The 13,503-nt window shown below is 41.9% G+C and overlaps 2 protein-coding genes across 8 annotated transcripts in view; both read right to left on the reverse strand.

The window, feature by feature from the left end:
* rps6ka3b (ribosomal protein S6 kinase, polypeptide 3b) overlaps positions 1-1,577 on the reverse strand; it is a 46,453-nt gene extending 44,876 nt beyond the window's left edge. The window contains exon 1 of one of the 2 annotated variants that reach the window (XM_071484456.1): positions 1,294-1,577. In XM_071484456.1, coding sequence (XP_071340557.1) covers positions 1,294-1,356 — 63 coding nt within the window. In that variant the 5' untranslated portion in view covers positions 1,357-1,577. The remainder of the gene's footprint in view (positions 1-1,293) is intronic. The other variant, XM_071484457.1, reaches the window with a different exon arrangement.
* A 1,203-nt stretch (positions 1,578-2,780) lies between these two features.
* Positions 2,781-13,438, reverse strand: pdha1b (pyruvate dehydrogenase E1 subunit alpha 1b). 6 transcript variants are annotated; one of them, XM_071484461.1, is made up of 13 exons: positions 13,251-13,438; positions 11,969-11,989; positions 10,638-10,730; positions 9,411-9,476; positions 9,004-9,177; positions 8,372-8,498; positions 8,171-8,262; positions 7,916-8,008; positions 7,381-7,536; positions 6,852-6,923; positions 6,540-6,607; positions 6,057-6,165; positions 2,781-4,134 (listed from the first exon to the last, which is right to left on the reverse strand). In XM_071484461.1, the coding sequence occupies exons 1-13, from the start codon at positions 13,308-13,310 to the stop codon at positions 3,970-3,972; spliced, it is 1,296 nt and encodes a 431-aa protein (XP_071340562.1). In that variant the 5' UTR covers positions 13,311-13,438; the 3' UTR covers positions 2,781-3,969. The 6 variants fall into 6 exon arrangements, with proteins under 6 accessions (XP_071340562.1, XP_071340560.1, XP_071340563.1 ...); XM_071484459.1 differs by having other exon boundaries at positions 10,575-10,730; XM_071484462.1 differs by lacking the exon at positions 11,969-11,989.
* Between the last annotated feature and the right edge of the window lie 65 nt (positions 13,439-13,503).

Below are 13,503 nucleotides of genomic sequence, written 5' to 3' on the forward strand. Positions count from 1 at the left end.
GCTTTTGTTTGTCTTGTGTGATAAAAAAACTGAATAATTCTGGAAAACACACAACTTAAAGACATCCTGGGTTTTAGATCTTGTGTTTTCTGACACTACATGATTAACAATATATATACTAACACCAGTAAATAATGTGTCCCTATGGTTATTTTCCATTTTGATGTTTTATATCCCACCTTTTGACAGTCTATCATAAATATAAAAGTTAAGTTAAATTTACTTTAAACTGCAAATGTGATGCACAAATTTGGTAGTTTATAGTCTCATTACTGTGCTTTCTGGTATAGACGCTATCACAGTGTGTTCGTGTATCTTATGATACATTACGCAGCTTTTCAATCACACTTGGTGTCAGTTTAACGTCTTTATAGCTGCTTAAATGTAGCTGCTGCTGATTTGATTGTCACCTTCATTTATTCTGTCACGTTTCATCACTGAAAGTCTCTTTATAGTGTATACAGAGGGAACACATTTTGGTATAATGGTCCTTGATGTATTTGTGTCCACTGTAATATTACTTTAACACCTGTCTCGAGTCTTACAGCATGTTTCTGTACCCTTCAGACAGTCTGCTGTGCTTTTTAAATCTAATGTGGTGTCACTATGATCCATAGAAGCTAAAAGCATAGCTGCTGCTGCCATACGTGACTTTACGGTGACTTAGAGGAGCTGATTTATCATGAGTCACACAGAAGTGAGTCCAGCTGAGAGCGAAGCCACACTCACTGTTATATTTTAGCATCACTTTCATGTGTCTGTGTCCTCAGTGGAAACATTAACCACACGGTCATATTTTTCTACTTCATCACATTTACAACCTGATCATTTAACAACATCAGAGATGTGCAGCACATATTTGGTACTTTACAGCATCTGTGTGTCCTGTAACACTACTTTAATACTTTAACATCACATGTGTCCTTATTGATCTAATTGTCACTGTATATATTTCTGTACTCGGGGTCGCTGCACTGTCTTTGCAGGAGCTTCAGCTGCAGCTGTTGATGATGATCTGATCTAATTGACTTTACTTTACACAGTTATTACACCCTACAGAGACTTTATCACACATGTGCTGTTTTGCAGTAACACTATGGTACTTTGTAGTATCCATGTACTCCTGCACAGAGCATGCCTGTGTACTCTTAAAGTACTTTCAGGAGTATTTTAATCACGTGTGTCCCCACACCAGAACACAGTCCATACAGTGAAGACCTGGTGAAGACTGAAGGTGTTTCCTGTGTGTGTGTGGTGTGTGTTGTCTGTGTCCCGGGGTGTTCAGGGTCTCACCTCTCCTGCCGTCCCCCCCAGTGGCATCTTCTGCCAGGGATCCGCCAGCTGAGCCAGGGGCATCTTCCCTCCTCCTCTGCTTCTTCTTCTTTATTCCTCTTTCTGCTCGGTCGACACTTTCTGTTCAGTCTCTTCTCTTCTTTATCTGTTTTCTGTGAAATGTTTCTGAGCTCCTGTCGGCTGGAACCAACCCGCCGCGGCGTCCACCGACCGACCGAGCGACCGAGCGAGCGAGCGAGCCGAGCCCAGGGAGCGCGGTCTGACTCCGGATGCGCTGAGTCGCTCAGACCGCCCCTTCCTCCGGAGGCTCAGACAGGAGAGGAAGAGGAGGACGCCCTTTTTCGGAAACCGATTGACTCAACACACCAGTTATCTCTCTATCTGCCCCCCTCTCTCTCCCTCTGTTTCTCTCTCTCTCTCTCTCATTTCCGCTGTTTCCCAATATGGCGGCCGGTGTCGGCTTACCTGTCCGTCAGGCCGCTGCGTCACGCCTGCGTCACGTCAGGAGGCGGCATCCTGAGGTAACAAGAAAAGTGAAGGAGCTCCTCTGGCTCTGTCTTTATTCTGACTTTCTATTAATAAAAACAACGAGGTCCGCGGCTCATTCATAAAGATGAGTCAAAACTATAATTAATTCATTAAATAATAATTTTGGCAACAGTATAATATCCTGAAATCTTAATATACAAATCCAAAACCTGTATTTCTTGTGGTTATTGGTGAAACCAAACAGTCAAACACTAAGAAAGCTGTTTAAACAACTGACATTTGCTTGTTATGAAATGAGAAAATTAATATTTCCTGTCTGACACAGAACAGAGAGGAGAGGAACACAACCACAGACACATACACACTGACTTTAGGGATGAAAACTGAGCATTCAGAGACCAAAGATGACCACAGAGAGACAACAAAGACACTAAAGACGACAACAAACACACACAACCATTCAAAAGATGCAAAACAACGACCAAGATACAAAAAAATGTGCAGAGACGAACACACAGACGTGGAACGACAACAAAGTGACACCAAGTGTTGCTGCCTCACAGCTGAACAGGATGATTTTCATTAACTGATCATAAATGATTAGAGTCATAAAACTTCACACTGAGCCGTTTGGTTTCCATGACTGTGGATAAATAAATAGAGGTGAAGCTGCAGTGTGGTGGTGACACTCAGTGGAAGCTGCAAGAAAAAACAACTGTCACTTTTTATTAAATGTTTGGTAATATTAAGATTGTCGTCACACAGCTTTTCTTCAAAATGAATTAATGATAACGTCAGCTATGAGATATCATTAACTGATCATAAATGAGTAGAAGTTTTATGACTAATCATTTATGATCAGTTAATGAAAATCATCCTGTTCAGTTCTCACATATGCAAACTTTGTTTTTTCACAGTAAAGATGCAAAACCTGAACTTCAAGTGCACAAACATGTTCATTTTATATTTAAAAAAAAAAAAACAGACGCCAGAAACAATTGTTTTTCTCATATTTATTTTAAAGCCAAACAGTCTTTCAGCTCAACATACACATAAACAGTCAAGCAAAGCTTCGTGTCGAGTTCATGGTCAGAATCTGAAACAAGGAACAGAAAATCCTAATAAGTGTAACAGACATCAGCTCCAAGCTTTCAGTGCATCTTCACACGTAGCACAGACATAATTCTCCTGAAATTTGCAGAGAAACTAAGATACCAGTGAGTTTCTTCCATCTTTTTATCCAACATCTAGACTCCCGTGTAGAGATCACTCTGGGTTGTTAGAGCACTGTGTGCAGCTGGATGGAAAAGTGAAGGAGCTGGTTAGTGTTTGGGGTTCAGGTCAGTAGCTTCCTGCTTTGCCACTGCTCTGAATAAAAGCATCAGCTGATGGTAAAATATTCAGCTGCGGGCAGTAATCCTGTTAAAATACTGGCTCAGTTCTGCTCAGCCGTCATCCTCATTGTCTTAAAGCTCACATATCACATGGTAAATTCTTTTCACACACACACACACACACCTTTACACTCATGGCTCATCGTGCTTTATAATCTATTTAAAAAATGTTTTCACTAAACAAAGAGGTCTGAAAGAAGTCACAAGACTCAGCAGGTGATCGACTGCTTTAAGGAACGGTGACGTTACAATTGTTTTTCAAGTTGTAAATGATGCGTTCGAGGGAGGATTGGTTCAGACACCTTCTCTAAGTATTCATCCCACGTTTTTTCAGAGCATTTAAAAGCTTAAAAACATCTGGAAACGTCTGGATAAACATGGAGGAAATTTACAACATATGTCACAACAGGAAAACAAAGTTTAAAGAGTGAAACTTAACTTTTGTGCGTTTTTAGGAGGAATTAAAACCTTGAAAAAGTAAAGTACAACACCGACAGACTGGTCAACGAACGGCAGGATCAAGCAGAATAAAAACAGACGTGAAATAAATCTTAAATATTTCTATATAAAACTATAAATAAATAACACTGACAGGTTTCAGGTCAGAGCTGAGTCCCATTAAGGTGCTGGAATGCTGAGATCCACGGTCGAGGGACGAGGTGCTGAAAGTTTCTGGATATTTCTGGTGCAGTGAAAGGAGCCGTGTTAGTACTAGGGGGGTGGGCACTCCACCACTGAAGGTTGGAGGGTCGGTGTGCATGTTATTCTTTGGGTTGGGGGTTGAGGTGTGAATCTAGCTGATGGACTTGAGTTTGGCCCAGGGGTGCGTCCCGCGGACCTCCAGCGGGGGGCTGTTGTAGAAGATGTGGTTGCACAGCTCCTCCAGCGGCGGCTCGGGGTCTGATGTGGCGAACTGAGCCGCGTCCTCCACCTCCTTCCGGATCTCGATGTCAATTTCCTGAGAGCAGAGAAAGTTGTATTAATTCATCCAACTCTACAAACACTGCAGGTTTAAATCAAAGCATATAAACACGGAAGCAGACGGAGGTGACATTCTTCTCTTTTGTGACTCCTGTTTGTGGTTTAAGCAACAAAAGCTCTTTGGTTGGTTTTGTTTAAATGTAAATAAATACTTAGGATCTAAGGTCGCTGTGAAGTAAACCAGACCAGGATCTTTCTCTAACCTGAGCCAAGTGCTGCGAGAGTCTAAACAGAACCATAAAACTGTTTATTAATGACGGAGTCATTGCTTGTTTTGCAGGAGCAGATATTTCGGTGTCTAAACACTTTACTGATACATTCAGTTTTAACAGATTTATGACTTGTTAAACTTGTTAAATTCACATTTCACCATCATATTAATAGAAAACTGTTACATTTCCTTTAAAATCATGTTTGCAATTTAGTTTTATATAAATTGGAGACAGGGATCAAGACATTATTACACTTTTGACACAGACGTCATTAAACAGGTAAAAGTTTATAGTGAGAACTGTCACGTTGTTAGAGTTGAACACTGGAATAACTGGATAATCCAGTTTTTTGAAACATGATAATCAGGTGCTGAAAGGTTTTAGCTCATCTTCAGACTTCACCAGTGTGAAATTTGAGTATTAACCCAGCTGATTTTAATTTGCCATTTATGCAAGACAGGAAAATCTGTATTTAAAAAAGCCTTTAAAGGCTTTTTATATCTTTGAAAAAGAAAAATGCCTTTTTTTTTTTCCCTGCAGACAGAGAGAGAGAGAGGTTTTTATTTGATAAGTTAACTTGTGCTTATGTTTTACTAAAGGCAAACTACAGTTTCAACTCTCAATTCTCACAGACATCAGCTCCCACTGAATTATGTCACACAGAACCGTTACCAGGCTCCTTTTCACACACACGGCATCTGAAACCCAGTCGTTTTAATTTTCTCCTTAGTCAGTGGAAGAATATGTGACCAGCGTCAGATCAGAAAGATGGTGACTAAACATCTGTTCTTCTTCTGTTTCCTAAGTTCACGCCGCCTGTTTAACATTCATATAACAAGTTGAGCCAAAAAAAGAAATGATATGAGGTCAGATATGAGTTTATACAAATGTGTAGGTGCCTCTGTGGTTCAGCATTTCCATTTACATCAGGTTGGAGTTTCTTCTAAGAATATCCCCTGAACACAGCTCTGTCAACATCCTCCACACAGATTTTCTCAAGAAACTCAAATGGGGCTTTTTCTTTTGTTTTTTAAAAACAGAAATGACAAAATGCACAGTTTCCACAAGTGTGAGCTGAAACTCGTACTGCTGACCTTTAATTTTTACAGTCAAGCCCCAGTACACTAAATTAAATGTTGTATTCTTCTTTGCAGTCAAACGTAGCACCAGTGAGTTTCCACTTCCCGTCAGCATCAGTGAAAGGGTCTGTGAATACCCACATTTGTGGTACTTGTAGGAAGTTAAGTGCCCGCTTGTTTGTACAAATACAGGCTGAGCTGAAGCTGTGACACAATTAATACAGCAAATTAAAACTATTATTTAAAAAAAAAAAACAACAGCTTAAAGACACATTACTGCAAATGCTGGACTGAAAGGGTGCAGCAGAGTGAATACACTCAGCTCTAAATACCAGTTCAGACAGTGTGCATTCAGAGTGGGTTGGTGTTTTTCCATTGATTGGTTGGTGGACAAGGGTCGTAGCAGCAGTCGCACTGTTAGAATTTGGTCCTATATTTGTGTATGAATTTTATCTTCGGTCGGCCTAGGTCCAGGACGTGTCTCACAGTGAGATGTGGATCTACTGTCTCAGCACAAACTCACAGTGTAGAGAGAAGCTGAGCCACTCAGTGTAAGATGTCCCTCTTATGTGGACTGACCGGAGGCTGCGCGAGCTGTGAGCACTGACCTTGAACTCCTCGACAGACGCCATGTTGTGGCTGAGCATGCGTTCTTTCAGCATGGAGATGGGGTCACTCTTACTGCGAACCTCCTGGATCTCCTCACGGGTGCGGTAGCTGCAGGACATGTTCATGACACGTTCAGTAAATAAACCAACGCTGCTTTTTCACTGTAAAAACTTCATTCACAGGAAGGTAGCACACAAATTAACAGGCAATATTTTAGGTGACTGATGATCCCTGATGTGAGATAATATGACTGTTAGAAAAATGAAAAAGACACAGATTCATAAATTCACAGATTCCCAAACAGGTAATTTACACTTTACTTCTCTGATTTAAAAAAAGGAGAGAAAAGGAGAAAATTTACTGTGGAGGGAAATAATTTTCTCATCTCTACACTTGCAGGTGAAACAGACCAAAATTGAACTGAAAGACCAGAACCAAGAGTTTCAGGAGCAACAGAGGTCACAGTCTTCATGATAACTCACCTGACCCCAGGGTCACTCATGCTGTGCCCATGGTAGCGGTAGGTCTGCAGCTCCATTATAATAGGACCCTGAAAACACACAACAGGTTAGTTCTCACCCTCACAGCTGTCCAACATCTGTGAGCACTGAATAAAATCTGCAAGTAAGTCTCTGTGATAAGAGGAGGATAATGTGGGACGCAGTGGGGATGGAGCTGCGAGGAGGATTCTGGGAAGTTTCTTAACCATAGAGACAGGTTGATCCACCACTGTAGAGAGGACACTTTAAACCCAGCACACTCAGATGGACTGTAACCTTGGAGGTTCACCTCACCTTTCCTGATCTGCAGTGATCTGCAGCGAACTTGGTGGCCTCTCGGACACACAGCACATCCATCCCATCCACCTGCAAGAGCACAAGACAAACAAGTCAGTGCTGTGGTCAGTTCAGAACCAGCTGCTGGGCTGGGTTCATTCTATTGAGCGACACAGATGGTTTCACTTAAGGAAATCCACAATAATTCTGTTTGCCCTCTGATAACGACGCAGCTCGAGCTCCGGTCCTGAAACTCGTCTCATTTTCCTGTGAGTGGTTTGTGTGCAGTATCATACATGAGCATCAAACAGCTGAATGCATGCTCACACCTGCAACTGCCAGGACGGACTGGAAGCCTCCTGTTATAGTCTAGGTCCATACAGGCCAGCTGCAGCGTACGGCCGACAGACACACTGCAGCTGCTGCCCAAGACCCCTCAGTTTACCCACGTCTGTCATCAGTAGAGGATAACAGAGCTTTTTAACTTCACAGCTGCCCAAAATCAAAGTGAGGAGCATCTCAACAGCTTCCTGTGTCTGTATCTCACTCTGATTCCTGGTATGTAGTCTCCTCTCTTGTAGTAGTCGGTGCTGGCTGAGGCCCTCTCCACTGACGTCCCCATGCCGTACTTGTTGTTCTCGCAGATGAAAATACACGGCAGCTTCCACAAGGCAGCCATGTTGAAAGACTCAAAGAGCTGACCCTGATTGATCCAGAGAGGACAGGAGTGGGGTTCAGTCATGTGTTAATCTCTGTAAAGGTGATGTTAAATTTCTGTCTAAATACAAAAGGAAATCTGAGTCATAACCGAACCCAACTGGCCCCATGAGGGTGTAACACTCAACCACACAGAAAAACAAAGTGATGAATGAAAAATGAAGCAGGAACTTTGCCATTAGTAGATTGTTACAATTTCTGCATGTACACAAGCCTGTCAGCTGTTTGTTGTATAACTGTATATACACATATATCATGCAAAGTGTTTTAATGTCATAAAAATCAACCGACAAATGTTGTCTGAGCACATGTGAGAATTCTATTCTGCCTCGTCCCCCTGGTCAGGAAGCTTTTCTACATCTTACCTGATTGGCTGCTCCATCTCCATAGAGCGTGACACAGATCTGATTGTTGCCCTGGTACTGGCAGGCCAGAGCGATGCCTGCTCCCAGAGGAACCTGGACAATTTGACAGCAGAGTCATTTAGATGACCTGAAAACTGGGTTCATCATTTTTAGCTTTCAGGTAGATAAAGAGACAGAGAACGGGCTCTTCTGTGTGTGTGTGTGTGTGTGTGTGTGTGTGTGTGTGTGTGTGTGTGTGTGTGTGTGTGTGTGTACCTGTGCTCCCACGATGCCGTTGCCACCATAGAAATGTGGAGCGTACATGTGCATTGAACCTCCTTTGCCTTTGGCCACGCCCCCTTTACGACCTGAGGAGGAACGAGGACACATGAGTGGATGAAACCCAGAACCACTTCAGGCCTGTAACGGTGTGATTACCCCTCCCAACAAATCCAGATTCTGTAGCCCCTCCCTCACCGGTGAGCTCCGCCAGGATCTCTTTGATGGCCACGCCGCGGGTGAACGTGTATCCGTGGGCGCGGTAAGCTGTGATCAGATGATCAGAGGGCGTGATGGCCGCCTCGATGCCTGCAGCACATGCTTCCTGTGGGTGGAGACAAACCTTTTAACAGGCACCTAGTGGAGCATTTTATCACATTTGAATTCTTTTCTGTGGGGATTCAACTCACAAAATAACAATTCATTAACGCAGGAAATGACTCCCGTTTTTTGAGCTTTTATCTTTCTTTCCTGGGTCTTTTTTCATGCTTCAGCACTTGTAAGTCTTGCTGTACAGAATTTCGTTTTTACTTGTTGTGAAATATCTGTTTTGCATTCTTCACCTGCACTGTCACAACATTTGATCGATATGTTGGATGTTCTTCTGCAGCAGTTGAAAATATTTACTCTCATTGACAAATGAAACTGTTTTTCATTCTGTCCAAGAGGCTGTTGTGGTAAATCTAACTTCGGGAACCACATCATGCTCATGTAGAACTATAGAAGTTCAGCTGTGGTCACACTTTCCTCACAGATAAATTAAATGTGAGCAAAGCAACAGGAGCAAACCTAAACATGAAGAAATGGAATCTGTGTTTGTGTGTTCGTACCTGTCCATCATACAGGTGACAGAAGCCTCTGATGATCTTCTGTTTATACAGCTGGTCTGCTTTCAGCTCCATGCGTCTCACAGTTTGCATGGTGCGGTAATACTGCAAACCCTGATCCCGAGTCAGCTCCGCTTTCAGTGGAGGACCGTCCTCCAGGCGGTGCAGGTCGCATTTCTGTTGACCAGAACGGTGAGGGAGGGGAAACAAACACAAACGGACCTTTTATTTAAACCAGAACAAGTTCAGACCGGTGATGCTACACTTCAAGTTTCTGCAGGTTTTCTAATTCATAATTAAATTCACAAATGCTAAATCTACATTAAAAACAGGCTAATTGAGGAAAAAACTCACACACACACACACACACACACACACACACACACACACACACACACACACCAACACACCTTGATGTCAAAGGTCGCCTGAGGGGTGAAGTCAGCGAAGGAGCGGGAGACCACGACTCTGGCGCCCTGGCAGACAACAGGACACGCTGAACATTTATTCCAACACACACGTGGTTTTGGAAAAAAAATAAATAAATAAATAAAATAAAATAAAAAAAAAAATGACTGCAGCAGCATCACAAAGACAACCTAAAGCACACAAGTCTTCCACACAGACAGCACGAGGACTTCCCTCCTCTTCACAGCAGCTACAGGGTTAGTGGCTGGAGACCAGGTCTGGGTCTGGAGGTTCAAGCTGGACTAGACTGCAGCTACAACAGTGATGTGTGGAGGTCAGTAACAGGGAGGGAGAGTCACACCAGCCCAATCTTCAGCTGTGGTTTAGAAGTTTGTTTACTCCTCTAACCACTGACCAGGGTTATCAAATTATAATAAATCATAATAAAAACAAAAAGTTACTTATGTGCAGTTACATACACTAAGAGCCCAGGATGTGATGTAACATATGATGGATCCATTTTTTCTACTGACACAAGTATTGATTCTCAAAACAAGGCTTTGCATCTGTAGTATCAATACTTAGGGATCAATCAACCCACCACTAATGCTCAATGAGTCATGATTCGCAAAATCCCTGGTTTGAGTCTGGCCAGGGATTATTGTTGCAGTCCCTCATTTCCTCTCCTTGCTGTCAAGAAAAATGCCACACATTCACATTCTCTGATTACAGCTCCTGAAATGTGCTGTTTCTGTTTGATTTATATCTTTGTAAACTGAATATATTGGAGTTTGGAGTCAGACAGAAGCAGAATTTCAAAATCTGACAATGTTACCTTGAGCTAATTTGTTTTAACCATTTTCTCAAACTAAACAATGAATCGATTAATCAAAAATAAAAGACAGATTCATGGAAACATGAAAATAATTGTTAGTTGCAAACCTGGTTTTACATTTAACTTGTGACATTTCAATGTTGGTGCTTAAAAGAAAAACTTCTGTTAGTAATTAGAAATATTAGAAAGGACAAGGACCAGGTCACCCAGACAGAGACAGGACGTTACCACTAACTGCTTCTTTAACAGGTTATTGTCCTGTAATTCAGAATTTTTCTCCCCAGCCCTGTTAGTGACAGGCAGATGTGGAGGAGGCGATTCGTGTTCTTACTGGTGTGTCTAGCAGGTCGGCCTGGGAGCTAACTAACTGTGTGACAGATGCTCTAGTACTGACTGGTGGTGGTTTAGGTGGTTGCCGCTGGGTCGTTGCCAAGGCGGGCGCCGCCGGTGAGGTTAGATTGACGTACTCTGACAGGTCAATCAGCAACTGGGGAACACAGGAGCCAACCAATCAGACCAGAGCACAGCACAGCCAGAGCAGCTCTACAGAGTCTACAGGACGAGGACACGTCTACAGGTGAGAACAGAAGCAGCAGCTAAATGAAGAACGGACACAAACATGAGACTAAAACATAGAGGGAAAACATGGCGACTGTGCAGCAGCCCAACAGTGTCTACACCTCAGCTGATACTTCACAACCAGCACAACATCTTAATACGTTTACCTACAGCGTAGGGGTATTTACTATCACATTAAGCAATAAATTAATCATAAAAATCAAATTGTAAACTAAATATCCAGTAATGTGAAGACTTGGATATTTTCTAAAACTGATTTAAAACAAGTAACAAATAAGTCACTATCTACATTTAAGAAATAAGAAAGAATTCATTGAAAACAATGCACCAATAATAGTAAAACAAGATTTTCAAAAAAAATGATCAGGTGATTAATCAACTGATCGATTAACAGAATTCATTTCCTGTCAACTATTTTAGCAATCAAGTCATTTCTTAAAGCAAAGGGACAAAGATCTGCTGGTTTCAGCTCCTCAGATGTGAGGATCTGACACTTTGTTGTTGTGGATAATCAAACTGATCATCTTTGTTAAAACAGTTGTCAATATTTCTGACAAATTTTATACAAAACTGTTCATATTTAATGAGAAAAACTAAACTATAGATAATGAAAATAATAGTTGCATCCCAGGCTACTTCACTAAAACTAAATATATGAGGTAGTACAAATTTGTTGTTGTATTGTACATATTTTGGACATGTTGACTGTGGAGAAATGGTTATAAACAGTTCATTGATTTTAACTGACACAATGCAGAGAAACTCTGGTTAAATGTTGAGCTACTGAGAAATATCACAAGTTGTCAAGCAGGTAACAGGGATGAACCCTGCTACCACAGAGTTATAGATAATTATTTTAATAAATTCACTATGTAATGAAAACCAAAACTTTAAAACACATAGGATTCATGTTTGGAATGGGCAGTTGAAATGAAACTTAAACTTGAAATGAAAATGAGCTGCTCCTGGACTGATCGTAAGAGGAAACTCATTTGAAGAACTGTTATTTATTGTGATTTCTTTCAGCTGTGTTTCCAGTTTAGAAGCACGTTAGAAAAACTCCTGGGGAAACAACATCACTGCAGAAGGGAGGAAGCGTAGGACCGGGCCTGCAGACAGACATCAGCAGACTGATGAGCTTCTTACCTCAGACACTGTTTGGGCTCCCTAGGGTTCAGGCGAGGGGAAGGGGGAGAGGAGGGAGAGAAGCAAGAAATGAATAGGGATTGTTGTGAGTGTGTGTATGTGTGTGCATGAGAGTGAATAAACAAGGAGTGGAAGCAGGAGGGAAAGAGTGACAGCTAGTTCAACACGAAGCTGAAACACAACAGGGCTCCTACAGTCTCCTGGAAATCAAGTGTCATGACTCTGAAATGTCTCAATGAGGGAATTTTAACAAAAAACATTTGTTTGTAGAATCAGACATAAAATTACTTGAAAAATTAAGCACAATATGTAGAATTATTAAAAAAACATATTTATTCAACTCATGATTTCCAGTGGCTGTGGAGACCCCGCTGTCCCAGACACCACAGCACGGACACAACATGCTGCTGCCAGTGCTTTGGCTTTTACTATTGAAGCAAACTATATTAAGCACAGAGAGCATGGATGCACTGATGTGTTGTTATTGAAACCAATAGCAGCTATTTATCCACTTACATCTGCAGATTGACTGACAGGCGCTTCTCTCATGCAGGGACATGCAGCACTGTGTAACTTTACAGACTTAAGGTAAATCACTGTCCAACTACAAGAAGAGAATCAGCTCTGCATGATTGAATGTACAGCTATCCTATGTAAACCTCTGTTAGAATATCACATGGCCACGACTTTTACTACAACACATTCATTTTGGAATATGCAGCATGTACGCACAGTATCAGCAATTAATCACAACTAACAATATGTAAATTAATAGAAAGTCATTTTATTGTTTAAACAAGTGTAAACCAAGTTTAACCTTGTTAGTAACAGTAAGAAAGTCACTGTATTGATGCCTGGGTTGCATTTTAAAGCTGCTATTGGCCAACATCGATCATATCAGTGCATCTCCAGCAGCTGAAGCCGTTTTTCTGCTTGATGAAAGCAAACCACCAAAACCAGACACACACAAAAAAAACAAGTGAGATTTCAGACAGAAAAGTAGAGACATGACCGCTCCTGCATTTCCGCAGCTCCACCCGTGCACAAGCTGCAAATCCCCGCTAAAACAATCGAGTATATACGTGCTCAGACATTACTCATCCGACCACAACATTTCTTTAAACAGCTTTAAAGCGAGAGTTAACCCAGCCAAGAATATGCTAATGTTAGCCGCTCACAAGGTCAGGCCCAGGCCGAACGTTTCCACGCTAGCTAACGGTTAGCACGGTCCAGCTCGGCTCAGAAACCGCCTCCGGTTCGACGTTAACCCCGGACCACTCACCACATTCCTGCCAGTGATCCGACAAAGAGCGTTAGAGATGATGGTTAACATATTTTGCATGCTACTGAGCAACGACCGGCCTCTGAAGGGATTAATTAACGGCTGTAAGGCGCAGCTAGCTTCTTAGTACTTTGTTAGTGTCCGTCCCTGAAATGCGCCCGGTGAACACTGGCTGAACAGAGCATTGGTTCCGCTAAGCTTTTATAGCTGCCCGAAATAAACCTTCACTTCTGTTTTTTTTTTCGACAAGTTA

Source organism: Trachinotus anak, unplaced genomic scaffold, assembly GCF_046630095.1.
Source record: "Trachinotus anak isolate AG129_WGS33_773 ecotype Australia unplaced genomic scaffold, CSIRO_AGI_Tana_v1 ptg000009l, whole genome shotgun sequence".
Classification (NCBI taxonomy): Eukaryota; Metazoa; Chordata; class Actinopteri; order Carangiformes; family Carangidae; genus Trachinotus; species Trachinotus anak.